This window comes from Athene noctua, chromosome Z (assembly GCF_965140245.1).
Source record: "Athene noctua chromosome Z, bAthNoc1.hap1.1, whole genome shotgun sequence".
NCBI lineage: Eukaryota > Metazoa > Chordata > Aves > Strigiformes > Strigidae > Athene > Athene noctua.
In genome coordinates, this window is record NC_134077.1 from 79,749,635 (window position 1) to 79,767,411 (window position 17,777).

At 39.8% G+C, this 17,777-nt stretch overlaps 1 protein-coding gene across 1 annotated transcript in view; it reads left to right on the forward strand.

The window, feature by feature from the left end:
- SVEP1 (sushi, von Willebrand factor type A, EGF and pentraxin domain containing 1) overlaps window positions 1–17,777 on the forward strand; it is a 134,708-nt gene that overhangs the window by 48,447 nt on the left and 68,484 nt on the right. Inside the window, exons 4-10 of the mRNA XM_074931869.1 lie at window positions 3,238–3,396; window positions 3,643–3,822; window positions 8,156–8,335; window positions 12,530–12,727; window positions 15,119–15,237; window positions 16,665–16,794; window positions 17,466–17,573. Of these exons, the coding sequence (XP_074787970.1) occupies window positions 3,238–3,396; window positions 3,643–3,822; window positions 8,156–8,335; window positions 12,530–12,727; window positions 15,119–15,237; window positions 16,665–16,794; window positions 17,466–17,573 (1,074 nt within the window). The remainder of the gene's footprint in view (window positions 1–3,237; window positions 3,397–3,642; window positions 3,823–8,155; window positions 8,336–12,529; window positions 12,728–15,118; window positions 15,238–16,664; window positions 16,795–17,465; window positions 17,574–17,777) is intronic.

The window sequence follows — 17,777 nt, forward strand, 5'->3', positions numbered from 1 at the left end:
TATAGGCAGTAGTTAAATCTTTTGATGAGAGGATTGTACATGCAGATGTGCACATAAGTGTCCTCTGTTTAAAGGCTGATACTGTTAAAATTTTTTCTTGCCTTTTTTGTCATTGTTGACCGGTGCCAGATTGATGCTTATTTACACTGGGGTTCATTCACACACTATTTTGAGCCTTTTTATACCATCACGTTGTTGACAAAGGGAAGCAAGCCTTGAATAAAAACAAAATGATCTCTTCCTGCAGTTGTTTTTTGGAGGTATAGAGGGCTTGTTGGTGAGTGCAGACTGGTGACTAGAATGCAATGAAATTTTGGCACTGCTTGATTCTCACAAATGACCTCAGAGAGACACCTGTACCATCGGTCTTGGATAGGGCCACATGTACTCTCCAGATCTGCTTGCCCTGCAAGTTCTCGCTTGCCTCTGAATGCGTTGCTGTGTGTAGACTTGGGCCATGCTGTAGTGCTGTTTTGAACAGGAGGGCATGGGTCTGCAGTTTAGCTGGGGCAGGTATGGGCAAATCCAATCTCACTTTCACAGCTGATTTTGAAGGGTTTTAAACTAAGCTGTGGCCAGCCATCTCTAAGGCTGTGATGGAAATGCACAGCGCTCAGCAGGCTTGTGATCCATTCTTAAACCATTTCTTGGCATCACAGGGTAGACTACATGATCCCACACATTTGGAAATAGCTCTGTAACCTAGTGTTGTGGAAATTTTGAATGTAGCTTGTGTGGAGTTCCATAGCTGAATATACCTAGGGGAGATGTGGGGTCAATGAGCGGTTCAGGGACTCAGGCTTGGAGAAGGCCAAGATAAGACATAGTTCAACTTTTTAAAAGGGCAGTGGGAAGCATTTGAAGAATACAAAAAGAATCAGGGCAATTGGGAAAATGTGTCTTTCCCAGTGGAGACATTAATAACCATTTTAACAGTATTATTTACCTCCTGCTGCTTCACTGGAAAGAGCAAATTGTAAGTATAATTTCATAAAGAACATTTTTTGTCAAAGCCAGACTGATTCAAAGCCATAAGCAAATTACTGGGTTTGTTGTTAAAAATGCTGGTGTCATAAAATGGATGATTATTTTTATCCCATAGTTCTCAGAAACAGAGAAGAGCTGCTGCTTCTTCATCTAAGATGAGGTTGCAAGAAAGAGAGAAGTTAGGCTGAATTTCTGTTGTTTTGTTGTTTTTTTAATGAAACATTTCATTTAGTAATTTTATATGTCACCCATAGAACAGTAGAGACTAATTTACTTTCACTGGCATATGGAGGACAGCTTTGTCATACAGCATGTCCCCTGTCATACTTGCACTTTTTCCTGTATCCTTTTGGAGGCACGTCATCACTTTGTTGCTGGATACTGATTAGTTTTAACAAGGATGCACAGAAACTTCCATGAAGTGTCAGAAGAAAGTATTTCAGAGATTTGAGAGTAATACCTCTGATACTTAGTCAGTTTGGAGGTGGTCATCTGAAGCATGAAAGAATATTTCAGAGAGACCTGATGTCCAGGGAGGGGATTTCCGCACAAAAGAGAGGCAGGAATCAGCAATAGTCCAAGAGTAATGTCTCAGATGGAAAAAGCAGGTGAGCTATAAGAAAGGGATTTTTTTTTTCAAATTCTTTTTGGAAAGTCCCAAAACAAAAATGAAAAATTCTCAGCTCTAATTCTGCTTGGATTTTTCTGCACTGTTTCCTTCCTGAAATGCTTTGATTTGTACTTGTGTTTAAAATACCGATCTATGAAGCCAATTTACAGCACTCCAAATCACCTCTTAACTGCTAGCCACTTGCTTGCTTTCTTCAAAATAAAACTGGAAATTTTTCTGAAGAGGAAGCAAAAATATTATGACTGGAAGCTATTCAAAAGATCATGCTCCTTCTGGAAAGAATAAGTGCTAGCTGTTCATATGGGGTTTTTTTTTAAAGTATAATCTGTAAAGTTTGGTTTATGAAAATCAATTCTGCCATGATAGATGAGGGAAAAGAAAGCTGGGGTTTCTTTGGGGGTTTTTTTGTTTGTTGGTTGGTTGGGGTTTTTTTTCACAGTTGCCTAGAAAGAAGGAAGTTGTTTTTATTGAAAAAAGTCGGAGTATTTTAGCACTTAACTCACAGAACAGAGTTGGCCCAATATCTACCAAAGACTGATACTGCCAGAATCCCTGAACTCTAGGAAATATACCTCAATAGGAGAGATTTGCTCCAGAAGCAGAGCACACCTGACTGTGTAAGGTAGAAGGCACTCGAGGGTGTTTATGGTTGTACAGTTCTTTATACCATCTAGAGCTACAACAGATGCTATAAAATGACTCTACTGAGGGGAGGAAATGAGAGGCTGACTTGCCATCTGCAAGAGAGTGTGGCCACTAGGAAAATTTGTAGATGGTGAAATTAATGACATCAGAGATTTTTTAGCTGGGTTTCAATGTTAATATTACTTAACCTTCTCAAAATATTTCCTGAACTTTACATCAAGAGGTGTGTTTTTCAGCACAAGTGTCTTTGAGATCTGTTTCAAATGGTAATATGATGAAACAATACTTCACTTTTTCAGCACCTGTTGATTAGTCACTCCCTTGTTTCTCATATCATCCTTCTGAAATAAATAATTATGGTGGTTTCCTGAAGAATGGGATACAAGGCAGAGATAAGACTCAGACTGATCCAAACAATCTGAAGTTCTTATGTGAGAAGTTCGTTTTCCCAATGCATTTTCCCTGCCTCTGAAGACATATGAATCTCTTTAAGGCTTGTGCATGTAGATGCACAGAGTTAAAAATATTAAATGGGGTATAAATGAGTCCAAAAGCTTCAGGGAGCAGTTGCTTTGATTAATTACTTCATTGTTTGTGGTTCATACATTATAGCAAGTATAGTGTGTAGAACATCTATAATGTGTAAATTCAAGGCAGGATTTTTTGCTGGCTTGTTACTAAGAATGTGTATGCATTAAACTTCAGTGTAGTTTTGAACGGCAAGGATTTTACACTTCTAAATCAAGAAAGTATTCATGAGGTAAGCACAGTGAAAACCTGGTGTGTCTTCTGGGTTCCTTTCAAGAATAATCATGCACTTAAATGTCAGTCCCCAGGTGTCCCTAAGGGACACTGGATGTATGAGGCAGAAAAAATAATGTAAAAAGATGAACCAATACACCTGAAAAATTACGCTAGCTGTGAAAGGTGGATATCCTGAACTCCTTTCTGTCATGTTTTCTTTTACTCAACAGCTTGTCCACCAGGAACATACAAGCCTGAAGGTTCACCAGGTGGAATCAGCACTTGCATCTCATGTCCCGATGAGAATCATACTTCTCCACCAGGAAGTACCTCTGTTGAGGATTGTACATGCCAGGAGGGATATCGTGCTGTAGGACAAACCTGTGAAGGTAAGTGTTTCCATCCAGGAGCACAATACCCTAGGAATGCACAATGCAGTGCTGGGACAGTTTTGTTATTTGTGCTTGTGCTCTGAATAACATGTCAAATTGCATGCAGGATTTTCTTTGTCATGCCAAAACAACAGAAATACCAAGACGCGAGTCGAGCTGGAAATGAAAAAAACTGTTTTCCTTCAGTAGCCTGTTGTACTCCAGCTAGCATCATAACTCTGTTGTGGTTGTTTAATTATTTAGTTGTTCACTGCCCTGAACTGAAGCCCCCTGAAAATGGTTACTTTGTCCAGAATGTCTGCAACAATTACTTTAATGCTGCCTGCGGGATCCGATGCAAAGCAGGATTTGATCTTGTGGGAAGCAGCATCCGCCTTTGTCAGCCAAATGGCCAGTGGTCTGGATCAGAGGCTACTTGCAGAGGTATGGATGTCATGTGTTTGGCAAGTCTTTTTCTGTTGGATTAGTTTGTTCTCAACAGTGCCTTTCTCTGCTCACTACATAGTTGGGCATGCAGATCTGATCCTGGGTAGCTCATGGGTCAAAGAATGTTCCAAAGGTAAACTCCCACTCCAGTCACTGTTTTGCTCCTTCCTAAAATGGAAGAATATCTACAATAGAGAATGAAGAGCAATATTTACTAGACAGACAGTCTTTTGCAAGTGACTCTCCATCCTTCCTTAAACCTCTCTCCACCTAATGTCTGTGAATTTTGTGTCTACATAATGTAGATCTAGTGAACCTAGCAAGTAGTCAAATACATAACAAGACCTTGCAGCATGGGTGTGTTAAAATATCCACCAGACTCCTGGCATAGATAGGTGTTGGCTTTGGGAGACATCAGTCATGGAAGAATTCCGTTTTGCTTTCTTACACTTCCTTCTCATGAAAAATAAGAATGCTTGGGCCTTGAGCATAGTCTTTGGAAGAATTTTGAGTGAAGTTTCACTAGAGAACAAGTGACGGTGTCCTAGAGGCTCACTGTAAGAGAATGTTAGCTGGAAAAGAAACAAACAAGGTGTGAAAAGGAGGAGACATGGGAAGGAGCACCCTGAAAAACTTTTCCTGGAGCTCTTAAAATTACATAGGAATGCAATTTTGCTTTGTTATCACTTGTCTCTGCCTGAGGTTGAGTTCTTGATGATTTAGGATGGGAGCTGCATCCCCATGTAGTCCTGTCTGGTATGTCTTCCAAAGAGGGCTTTTAAAAACAGGTAGCAGCTCTCATCTCCTTAACAGACAGGAGTTGTAGTTCAACATGTTTAACTTGTTGGATGCACTTGACATTAGTATGCTGCACTGGAAGCTAGTAAATAAGAACTCATCAGTTCCTTCTGTAACTCTTGCCCCACCTTTGAGTTCAGGAAAAGAGACAGGATAGATCCTTGAAGGCATTAGCATTTTATGCCACTAGAACAAACACTGCAGCCCTTAAAGAAACAGCAAGTCATGGGTCTGAAAGGAGAGATCTGAGCTAGACATCAGTTCCTCAGAACATTCTTATACAGCAGTTCATTTCTGCTTACATTGCAGGAATCTTCTTCAGATAATCCTGGAAAACTCAGTCTTCCTTTATAGCTTCCAGTGACAGAAAGCATTTTTCAACAGAAAATAAATTACTGGCCAGTACCATGAGAATATCTTGAGAAGCTTGACTTAGAGCTTTTGTCTTTGCAGCAGTCAAAATATAGACCGAAGATGCATGCTACTTCAGGTAGACTGGGATACTTTGAAAGAGCACCTGTCAGTCAAATCTTCTGTCACCCAGTAGAGTCCAGTGCAAAAAATATGGGGGAAGCTGCAGCCAGCCATGAAGAAAGGATCCTTCATCTCCACTGTCTATAGAGAAGTAGAAGATTTTTTTTTCCAAGTTCTTTCCAAGTACTTGGAAAACTTTCTGGGGCATTAAAAAATATTCATCTATTGCGTGTTGCTGCATGATCTTCCTTTAACAGAGGATTTGTCTAGGAGGTGGGAGAAAAGTCTGCCATAAGATACTGTCTTGATGTTGCATTAATACCATTTGAAGCAGTGAAAGAATATATTTTTGTTTTTCTTGTGCCATTCTCCATCATACTGAAGACTTGCTTAAAAAATAATTTATTACAAAATCCTACCTTTACATGCGCTGGATCTGCTAGTTTTGATTCACTCAGCTATGAAAGGGAGCAAGATCAAAGGCACAGTTTATAGCTGTCTTGTTAATCCCAGGAGTATTTTATCACATAAATTAGGAAGGGAGACTGAAGGAAATCCCTTTGCACTGCTTTGGATTTTGACATTAAACACTCATCAGTTGTTCTGCTAGCTAAAATCTGCTGTGCTGTTAGAAAGTGATGAATGCAGTCATGTCATGCAATTAACAGTGACCCATGGAAAAAAACACTACAGATCTTATATTTAATCCAGAAAAGTGCATTGGAATAAAACCCAGAGCAAGCAGAATATACCATTGTTGCTTTCACTGGCCTTATGGAAATATTTCTTGGTTGTGGAAAATGCCTTATTGACAAGTGGGTGGTTTTGTGTTTAGTGCATGGAACCATGACCAGGATATGAAGGGCTCAGTTACAGGCTTTTGCCAGAGCCATACGGAGATACTGCATAAGAATGAACATTGAAACACTGAGGAGGCAGAAGTACTACAGTTATACAGTCCTTCCAGAAGAGGTGGCTAGATTTACGAGGTAGTGGAAGGGAGTGCCTTCTCTGTATGCACATTAATATTGCTGAGAGCCTCCTCAGTGCTCTTAATTCATTCAGACTTCTTCAATAATGCACTAGAGTTTGGTAGAATTTGCTTCCTTTTACCACAGATCAGGTATTAAAGGCTTCCATAGAAACCTTGAGAAAGACTGTTCTCTTCTGTGTAAACATGTGTGATTCAGCTGCAAAAATCTTACTCACTTGACTATAGTTGAGATACAGTGTATTGGGAAGCTGCTCTGAATCTCTGAGTGCCTCTTGCAAGATGGAAGTTTCAGGATCTTCTTTGTACTCTTAAAAGCACTTTGTAGAGGATGCCTGTGCATGTGCAAGCACAAGAGGAATAGTACTTTCAGAGTGTAAACATGAGATGGTGGTAAAACTGGCATCGCAAACCACAGCAGAGAAGTCATCCAGATCTCTGAAGCCATCACTTCTGCCAGCAAGGTCAACAGAAGCTGTGGAAAACAATCCAGGGAGAGCAGAGTTTAGGGAACGTCAGTCATTTTGACTATATTTTTGAGCAGTCACACTATTTATACTTGTGTATTCTTTGTCCCCCTTATTAACTATTGAACATACTGAGCAGTATCTGCCAGCTTCAGTTGAGAGCAGGGATTTCAACCATATGAGTTTTCCACTACTAGTTTTCGAAAATCAATAGCAGGTTATTGAAGAGAGACATGAATTATTAAAGGAAAGGTGCACTAGGACCACAGCAGGCATCTACACATTTGGACTTGATATCACCCAGTTGTCATACATGTATCATCATCACATAGTCATGGCCAGGCAGTATGTGTGTACAGCTTAGCTGTTTGAGGAGCCCAAAGGCTAGGCAGTGTGTATGTAGCTTGGAGTCTTGTCCAGAGGGGAGCAAGGGGACAAATGCAGGAGTGTAAGATACTGGCTGAAAAGCAAGAGAGCTGGAGGCAGTGCAACAGAAGGAGGTCCTAGTAGAAGAGCTTGAGGTTATGACACTGAAACAGAGAACATAAATCCAGGCCGTACCAGTGCTACTACTTTTTTCTTCTTACTATCATTCAGCTGTTCTGGGATCAGTCTTAATGACAGTGTAGCTTTGTGTTAAATTGCAGCATCAGGATTCGGTAACAAAACAATAAGACAATCTGAGGATCACCCTTCATGCTCCACTTCCCTTTCTGCACGCGCATCCTGCACAGGACTGCTTTCTTCTTGGCATCACACTGCTTGCAGTGTTCATGAGACGCAGTAGGAGAAAGGCCTCTGTGCCAAGCAGCAGCCAGGACTGCCGCTATAGGGAGCCTGACACCTGAAACTGAAAGGGTCTCTTTTGTCTCAGCAACAGTATAATGTTCCTTTTCATCTCTCCTGGTCCTGTTGTCTATGAATGCCATGTATTCCTTCTTCCTCTCTCTCTCTCTCTCCCCCCAGCCATGATGAATGTCTGCTGATTTGTGGAGGCTCACACATGTCTGTGTCTACATCAGTACGCTCCAGAGTGTCTGACAATGTTCTGAGCACTGGGACAGTCATCTGCCCTGCTAATAAGCTCTTAGTCTCTTTCCTGGCATACAGTCAGCCCATACCAGACTGCCAGTTGGAAATCCACCAAAGAACTCTCAGGCATGGCTGGGGGATTAGAAACTTCCAAAGACACACACTTTTCCACAGGATTCCATTTGCTGGAGCTGTCCCGCTTTGAAGGCTGATAGACATTACTAGCACAAGCCACACACTGTGACAGATGCCTTCAATGCCTAGGAACGTTTCTGAGCACAGTTAGTTTGCTCTTTGCTAGCCTGGACTTACATCAGAACTTAGGTGAGCTTGGAAATGTGTGCTCAACCTCACACATGCTATGTAAGACTCTGTTTCAGGAAGAGGAAGGCATCAAGCCTTTGAAAAAAATCAGCCCTATACCAGCCCTATTCCCTAAATTTGTGCAAACTACTGTAACTAGTGTACAAGCCAGTACCTGTCCCATCCCAGAAAACCTGGGCAAACCAGTGTAATTCCACTGATTCTCAGTACTGCAGAGTGAACTGGTGTTTTTTTCCCTTTGCAGTTCGAACATGTCCCAAACTTCGGGCTCCTGAAAATGGACACATTAATTGTTCAACGACTGATATCTCCTATAAGACAGTATGTTTTGTCACCTGCAATGAGGGCTATGAAATAGAAGGAAACACCAAACTCACCTGCCAGGGAACCTCACAGTGGGATTCAAAGGAGCCAAAGTGTGTGGGTAGGTATCTGATCCCATGCTGTCTGTTCATGTCAAAGTGCAGCCTTTTCTAACATGCCGTCACAAGTGAGAAGCTCTCTCTATTTTATTATATGGTGAAGCTAAGAAGGTATGAGGATTTGTCTATGAATGTTTTATACAGGTCTTAGAAGTTGGGGAGGGACAAAGGAATTTGTAAATGGAGAAAGTGGACAGATTATTATTGAAATCCAGCACAGACAGCTGATAACTAAAAGGTTGTTGCATCCAGTGAGTGTTAAGACACTGTCACACAACGTGTTGTAGGAAACATACAAGTTACGGGTCTATACCACAGATTAAATGTGAGCAACCAGGGGTTTGAGTTACCATCTTAAAGCTAAAGATGACCTTCAGATAAAGACTAAGGTGTGTTAGACAGGCACTGTGAGTGCCAAGTAGAGATGTGGTAGTTGTCACTTTTGCTGAACTCCCAGCAGGAAATAAGAGGTTAGGCAAATTAGGGACCATGCACCTCTAAAGCAGGATTCAGAGGTCCCGCCAGCTGTGCAGATACAGGTATACATTGCTGTTTCAGAAACAGAGGATTGTAGAATTCAGAAGTACCCATTTAGGACTAGTGACAGGTATTAAATTAACTTAGAAAGGTAAGAGGAAGAAATACAGTCAAAAACACTTCCAAGGGTAGACTAAAAATAAATAAATAAATAAATAAAATAAAGCACAAGCTTAAAGTCCAGCATTTCAGAAGCTGATCCAGTGCTGACTAAAGTCAGGGTGAAGTATATGTCACCTGGGTCCAGACTTAGCCTGAACCTGTGACTATTTTTTACTGTTCTGCTGCAGGCTTAAAACTGGACTTTGCATGAGACAAGAAGAAATTTCTAACTGTAAATATGTTCTCTAAAATGATGAAAATAATCCACAAGTATTAATTTATCAAGACATTTTATTAAGAGATCCTGATCTTTATTCTGCTGAAGTCAGTGGAAGAACTTCAATTAACTTCAAAAGGAAGGGACCCTGAAATCCTGTTGGAAGATTATAATTGCAAGATTAACTGTATTCATCAGTTGAATTCATCCTTCCTAGCTTAGCATTTTGATTATTAAAATCCAGCTCCACTCTGTAGCAGAGGATTTCTTCACACCATGTAATATTGCCTCCATTCCTGGATTACCCATGACAATATCTCATTTTTGCTGAGTCTGAAAATCCGGTATAAAAGTTACCTTTGATTATCACAGAGGGAAGAGTGTTAGCTGGAAAATATCTCTGCTGATTATTCTTGTGGCTGGTGTTTAGAACAAGCTTGCTGAGATTCTTGTTCAGTATAGATATGCGGAATTTTCTTCAGGAAAGGATGCAAATGAGAAGACTAATGTGTCCTCCTCAAAAACTACCTTTTGTACTCATTTTCTGAATGTTCATCATTATCATGGAGGCATTCTCCATTTATTTTTAGTCTGAACAGCTCCTAGCTATTATCATCTGCTACATAAAAGGTACCAGAAATCCTGCTGTATTTAGACATCTGTAAGTGATGATTTATTCATTTCCTACCCCTCTATTACAAAAACTAAGTGGAATTGGGTTTAGTTTCTTAGCTTGAAACAGATTTCTTGGACCTTAGGGTACTCTCCTAGATCTTTTTCTGAACGCTTTTCAGTTTGAATGTGCAGCAGTGCAAAGTTTACCATATTTAAAAGTTAGATCACTGACACTGTACTACAACCATCTGTAACCATAACTGACACTGTACCATAACATAGCCTGGATTGTTTACAGTCACTTCTGTGAGGTCTGTTGTCATATGCATCTTTTTCCAAGAGACTGGAAATTAATGCAAGTTCAGCTATTACATATGTTTTAAATTTTTATATTTTTCATGAAGGATGCTGTTAGCAAAGAGTTGCTTTTGAGTAGGTTACACATATAGATGGTTTGCAAACAAAGTATCTGCTGAAGAAGGAATCTTTGTCATTTGTCCAATTTGAAAAAAAAATCCACAGTCATGTTCTTGTGTTTTCTTCCCCATTGGCAAAAGGTTAATATCTAGCATGTTAAAATTAATGAATTTTGCAAAATTAATTTTGCAAGATACAGTTCTTGCTTTGCTCAAGGTTTAGTGAAGGTGACAATACAGATGGCATCCAGGGTGTTGATGCCACCTAGTGTTGAAAGAATTACTACTCCACGCTTGTAATGGCAGTTGGCCAATTCTTTCACTGAAACATTGTGTTTGCAAAGGTGTTGATGGAAGGATGCATGATTTCCTTGGTAGTCTTTTCTTTTGTTACAATATTGAAGTTCCTCTTGATGTTGAGAATTATCATAGTGTTGTGGTTCATCCCAGGCAGTTGCAGACAGAAGCAGACTCTTGTGTCTCCTTAGAAGTACTTTTTTCTTCTCTCTCTATTAATTCCCCGTCCATATGTGTAACATCATGGATATCACTCTGCTCCACATGAAGTCCAGACTTCCTGGGTAATCTTCATCAAATTCTGGAACTGAGCAGAGATAAAAAGGCCCAATAACATTGTTACAGGGTTTGGGGTTGGTGTTTTTTGGTAAAAATCCATCCTGCTTAGAAGAGATTCCCTCAGGCTATGCCTACCAAAGGTTATCCTCAGTGTTTGTCAGATGTTTCAGGATTGTGCTTTACTAGGATTTTGCTAGTATAGATGGAAGTGTCTCAACCAGGAGGGTTGTTACTGCTTCCTGAAGAGATGTTTTCACAGATTCTCATGCATACATATTTCACAGCTTTTCCTCTACTTGTTCCCTGATCTTTCTGCTGTTTGTCCATTACCTTCCTGTGGTGAGCAGCCAAACATTAGGGTTTGAGTTATTTTCTGATGGAGTTGTTTTACATTGCATAGCCAAGAGTGTCTGCCTGAAGTGAACAAATGTGTTAACATTTATTTGTGATCTTTGCATCCTGTTGAAATGAAGTGCAATTATTAATCGGTTGGACATTAAACATTATTTCAGTATTGAGAGTTTAAAGGTCAGGAAATACTTAGAACACTTGCAATCTTCAGATTATGTTTCATGCAGTAAAACCTGTTTTCAGTTATTTGCTGCATGTTTTAGGGAAGGAGAGAAAAAAGAATATGAAGCATTCTGTGTCACTAAAGCATTGCTAAGAGGTGAACAGAGCTTTCCATTCTGTATCTGTGTTGGGTTGTTCTTTGTGTGCTGTTTGTGTAAAGACCCGTCTGATACTTCGCTGACTAGCTAAAGAGTTACAAGTCTTCTCACTGGCTACATAAAATGAAGCATTTTTCTTGGATGTTTTTCTGTTATCTGTTGCAAGGAGCATAACTGAAAATCTATTAACTGTATTCACAGCATACCCCTTTTTGTTTGTTAATGCCTCCATGTTTGAAGTAAAAATGGCATTCCTTGCCTCACATGGTAAAAAAAACAGCTCAAAAGTGAAACAAAGCTTTCATGACAGTTGAACCTGTTTATACACACTGTGGTTTTTGAAAGTTTACACTTTGATGCAAATTGTCTTCAGAATTCGTAGTAAATTCTAGTAATAAAATAGTTCAAAACTTCCATTTTAACCCTTAAATCAACCATTGGCCCTTCCTGGCTTTACAGAGAAGGTCCACTGCCACTTACGGTCACCCTGAGTCTTTGCATCTGGGTTTGAGCACAGTCAAAACCAAGCCATATTTCATTCCTTTTGGAATGTGGTAGGCAAATCACATGCCATGTCTATAACCTACAGTGAGTTCATGGCAGGATGTCCTTTTTCGTCTCTCACTGTTATTTCAAGAGACAGTGTAAAAGCTGAAGAAGGCAACAGATACAAGACTATTACCTCTCTCCTGCTGTAAGTCTGGTTTCCATAGAAGGCAAGGGAATGCAGAAAGCAACCATGAAGTTTTAAAGGAAAAGTAAAAAATAGAGTAAGATACAGTAGAGCTTCATGACAAATACTGTGTTTCTGTCCCAGTGAAAAGCATGAGCAAGAAAATAGAAGACCTGGTATCCTGGATGCTGCTTACTTCAGTCAGCACTGGAGTACAGAGCTTCAGCAGGTCTTACTGTTTTGATGCACTCATAGTGCCTGCAGACTCTTAAAAAGTCTGTATATTTTGTGTTCCCTCTGAGTTGCTGTATAACTTTATTTGCAGATTTTTTTTTAATGTATACTTTGTGTATGTCAGTTATAAGACATATTCTACTGGTCTCTTGTAGAAATGCGTTGTCCCATCCTCCAGAAACCAGCAGGTGTAACAGTTCTCCCTCCCAGATGTGGGCTGGAGCCTGCCGTTTCTGGGACTGTGTGCCAGCTGAGCTGTTCCCAAGGATTCATCTTGTTGGGAGCTAGAGAAGAACTGAAGTGCATTTCATTTGGGAGATGGAGTGCAAACATCCAGGAGGCTCTGTGTAAAGGTAGAGACCAGCACAAAATCATTCCTGTGTGCATGTGTGCAGAATTAAAAGGAAGCACACAGCAAATAACTGACTGAGGACACATTTGAACTGGGAAAAACATGATTTAAACAGTTTACAGGAAGTGTGGCCTGTACCATTAAAGCTTGTCTGTCAGATTTACTTGTAGTTTGTAATAAAAATGTGGAGTTCAGAGGTTGCTTGAGTGCCATCTTATAGTGCTCATCATTAACTTTTTCTCCTGGTATCCATCTCGTAAGTCTGTTCTTAGGAAGCTGCCTGCTAAAAGGCGTGATGTCCAGGTAAATTCAAAATTTTAAAGCAGAAGTGAAAGCTCTTAGCTTAAAGATAGTCACTGGAACCCACACTCCTAGTAAAACAACAATGATAATAATACTATTACTGTTTACCACAGGTTTATGTAAGCCCTGTAGTTGGAGCAAATCTGTAAATACTGTGTAAACTCTGGTTGATAGACTATAGAGGGATGGTTCGTTTCAGCTGTCTTTGAACTGGCTGCGGCTGTTGACATGCCCTGAGCAACAGTGCACAAGAGTTAAGGCCAAAATTGGCTGACACAAGGTGCATGGAGTATAAAGGTGGACAGAAGATGGTTATGTACATTTTAATACGGTTCTGCCATATTTGCCCACCTCTTTAGGGTTATTTATTCCCTTACACGCAGGCACACCGAGTTTGAAGGAATTGGACTTTGGATTATAGGAGGATACAAGCAAAAGTGCAGTTTGTCTGGGAATATGCTATTCACCTCTTCACGAACTATTGTGCTCCCAGAACTAATGCTTCCACCCCAAGCTGGGGCTCTTACCAGCCACTGGGTGAAAGAACAGTACTGAAAACAGTCATGGCAGTCATCATGCCAGGTCACTACAGAAACTGAGGTGGGAACTTTTTTCTCTGTAATGGCCAGGAAGATTTTATCACTCTTTAAACATATTATTTCCCACCCTGTGATGTACCGCATTGTTTTTCTGAATCTTTTTTGTAAACCTGTGCCAAACCACAGTTTTTAATATTTGATGGGATCCCAGCATAAGGTTACAAGCTGAAGTGTTTGGATCAAAATAAAGCAGCATGGCTTGGGTTCAAGCTTTTAGGTATTACCAGTACATAAAACCCTAAAATAAGAGTCATCAAGAAACTCTGAAGGTTATTCTTCTCTTGTAAAAATGAACAGTTGCATTTCAACTGCTCTCTCTGTTTTGCTGCCAACATATTTGGCTAGTTCAAAATAGCCTCTTTTTTTTGCTTATTTATTATTCTTTTTAAGAATTTCACTTTCAAATGGAATTTGCCTCAGCCTGAAGGCTGTGGTCAGGGGAGTGTGAACCGTAACTGGTAGATATTTAAAAGAGTCCATTTCTAATAAAATTTTCATCAGAATGAGTTCAGAGGAAGGCAAAATCGCTTGTATTTATTGCTTTGCATTCTTAATTGCAGAGGTTTAATTGCCTGAGTTATGTCTTTACTAGAACTATTTAGTAATAAAAATACAAGTGATATTAGTTCTGAGTTATTTTAAAGCCTCCCGGGCATAGATGAGTCCAGAGCTGAATGCATCCTTGTCTCGTGGGTCTAGAGATCATTTATCAAACAATACTACAGCAATAAAATAACCTGACCACAAATGTTTTGGGAGGTCCTGTGCCAGGGAAAAGAAGAATTGCTTTTAAGTTTGTCAGAGAAACTTGAGGCTTAAATGTTGGTGGTGATGTTACCCATATTGTACCACCAGTCCTTTGAAACCATCCAGCATTGTCACATTGTGAAGACTCCATTTGTTCTATATAATACCTTGTAGCGGGAGTTTATTAAGGCACATTTCCAGCAGCTGGTGCCAGAAGTCTTGCCATTGTTTCTTGCAAGTCAGTTCCTCACCATGGTCTGGGGAATCTGAGGGTCACTACTATCTTGTTCGTAGTACATATTTTTAAGTCACTGATTATCAGAAACAAGTGTTTTCATCTTTTTGTGTCATGTGTGGTCAGTGAAAGGTTAGAGAAGCCATTCCTTCTTAATGAGCATATGTGTGTAATGAATGGGTGAATAATAAGAGAAACAAATTCATTCTGTCTTATTTACTCCTTGGTTTATGGTTGCATGTACAAACTGTAGTCTCATTGTGCTCAGTGATGTACAAAAATACAGCAGAAAATAGTCCCTGCCCCAGGAGAATTTACTGTTTATGTGTGAGCCTGTAGGCAAGAATTAAAAAGGTCAGAGACAGTAATTTTGAAAAAACATGTGCATTTATATTCCAGGCAGCGCAAAAAAAAAAAAAGTGGTTATAGCAAGTTACAGTCTAACCATTATAGAGGTTTTATTTCTATAATCCCACATACAAAACTAATCTGTCTTTTTCTGGATCAGATATTGAAGCTCCTCAGATCCACTGTCCAGAAAATATTGAGACTGAGACTCTGGAACATCATAACTCTGCCAATATCACCTGGCAGGTACCGACAGCTGAGGACAACTCTGGAGATGAGGCAAGTTAAAATCTATACATTTGACTGGAGGCAGTCTTTCTATAGCTAGCTATTTCGAATTAATTTTATGATCCACTAGAATTTCTTTTTTCAATAAGCAGAAGTAGAAGGAAAATGAGCTGAAAAGTTTGTATCTTAAGAATTCAGCATATTCTGTTTTCATTAGGGTTATGCAGTCACAGGACACTGCATGGTGTTTAAGTGCATGAAATCTCATATGGTTAAATTATGTGGTCAAAAGAAAGAATGTGCCCTTGTTTTTAAGATGGAGACAGCTGCTTTAAAAATGAGCTTTTAGAATGTAAAGAAGTTTAATAAACTCTTCTCAGGAGGAAGCAAACCAGTTCATTAATCTAAAAGACTAACAAGAACACACTGTGATAAGTAAAAACTCACTTCAGCTTCCCAGGTGAGAAAGAAAAATCTCATTTTCCTATCTGATGCAAGGTTCAGACATGGGCCCTTGACTGCTGTGGATATCAGAGGTCTGGAAATGGAGTTACAAAGAAAACTTGGTCCAGAACTGTTTCATAAAGAGTAACATTCCCTACAGGCTCAGATAGGATCAAGTTACAGCAACTGGATGCTTTATCATGAGTCAGCAGAGGAACAGTGACTCTGTGTGTGCTTTTAATTTGCTGCAAACACAGGAGATTTTTGCACTTGGAAACTGTGGACTATCCCAGTAAAAGAGGTTTTTGTGTTGTAGCATAGCCATGGTCAGGTATTGTAGATTTGCTGACACGGGGTCATTCATTGAATTTAGAAAACAAGTGCCTTAGCTCTTAGTTGTAGCTGGTTTGTCAAAGCCAGAGTTGTCAGGTAAACTGCTGTGTTCACATGAAAACGTTTTTTTAAAGAGAAGTTCCTTAAGAGAGTTCTAACCCATATGAAAGAGCTGTAGATGGCTTGTAAGTGTCATTTACTCCAAATGTAGGGTTTCTTTGCCATGCCAGAATGTTCTGTGAGTTATTGACTCATAAACACGTAGATTAAAACTGAGTGTTTAAGTACTTAGAGCCCACAACTGTGCTCCACTCATCTCCCAGGTCTGCTGTCCTGCAGCTGAAGAGCTGAACTGCAGGCAAAGCAAGTTCTGAGCTGACATAGTGTGTGTTCAGCTCAATGAGGCAAACAAGAGTTTGTCCTGAGTTTTCTTAATGCACAGTGCTGTGAACTGCAGTAGGTCAGGATCCAAATGCTGACTGAGTAAATCCCTGTTCATCTAAAGAAGTCAGTCTTGAGAAGGGGAGCAGAGCACTCTGTTAAGAAGTCTGTCCTCATTACTTGAGGCTGTTTGCATTAAGAAGTAGCATTAAGTAGGCTCGACATTGAAGGATACTATTTTGTGGTCGTTTCTTGAAACATGAGTGTCGTGATTACTAACCAGCTTTGTTTTTTAAATAACAAGTGTTTTCCTATAAAAGGTCTCAGTTCACGTTACACCAGCTTTCATACCACCGTTTCTTCTCCCAATTGGTGAAGTTGCCATTACTTACACAGCAGCCGATAAGTCAGGCAATGAGGCAAGCTGTACATTCAGTGTCAAGGTTATTGGTAAGTGCTGGTAAAAATCACTGGGAAAGAGTCTGTCATGATTGAAACCTCTTAATTTGGTGCAGAAAGAGACTGTGAGTCACTGTGGCCTTTATGTTTGCAGGTATAAGCCCAGGAGTAGTATCATCTCCATATATACTTTGCTGATCATGGGTCACAGTTTGCACAGTGTGCAGTCATTGCTCCCAGATGCTCAATTTGGGTTGTTCTTTGTTCTGTTGTTCATTCTGAATGTTAAGTTTTCTCCTCATAATGGTAGATTAGGTGCTTTATTATATTGTCACTTATTGCCTTCATCATACATATCTTTTTTTCTCCTTCTTTAAAGACTCCAGCAAAATTTCCAAGCTTCCCACACATTGCTCATGCAAACCATTGTTCAAGTAGCTCTGTCAGAGATTGTTGTGTTATTTGTCAGTCCTGTTAAACAAGGTTTGCTCTGGAGAAAGCAAACAGAATGCAGAAAGCAGGAGTCCAGCAGAATAATTAGTCGTGTCCATCCCTAAGCATCTACCAGTTGCAGAAGTTTACAAGTGTGCATCTAACTTTGTTGTATTTTCCAATGTGAACTTAAAACTGCTGTTTATGTGACTGCTTCTGATTATAGATTTCATTTGAGTGTGGTTACAGTTCAGTAAGCTAATGTCATGCCATCCCTTCAAATTCTGCAGATGCAGAACCTCCTGTAGTTGATAGATGCAGATCTCCACCACCCATGCAAGCAGTAGAGAATGAGTACCCAGTGACATGGGAAGAACCACAGTTTTCAGACAATTCAGGTGAGATAATGCACCCAAAAACATGCATGTAACAGTGAAAGGCTAAGGAACTCCAGCCTGTCCACCCTTGGTCCCTTGGAGTTAAGGATTTTTTGAGGGGTTTTTTTACTTATTTTTAAGCTTTTGTTTCATAATTTATACATTTTATAATTTATTTTAAAATTATAATTTGGAAAATATGCTGCCATTTCCTTCTCCATTTGT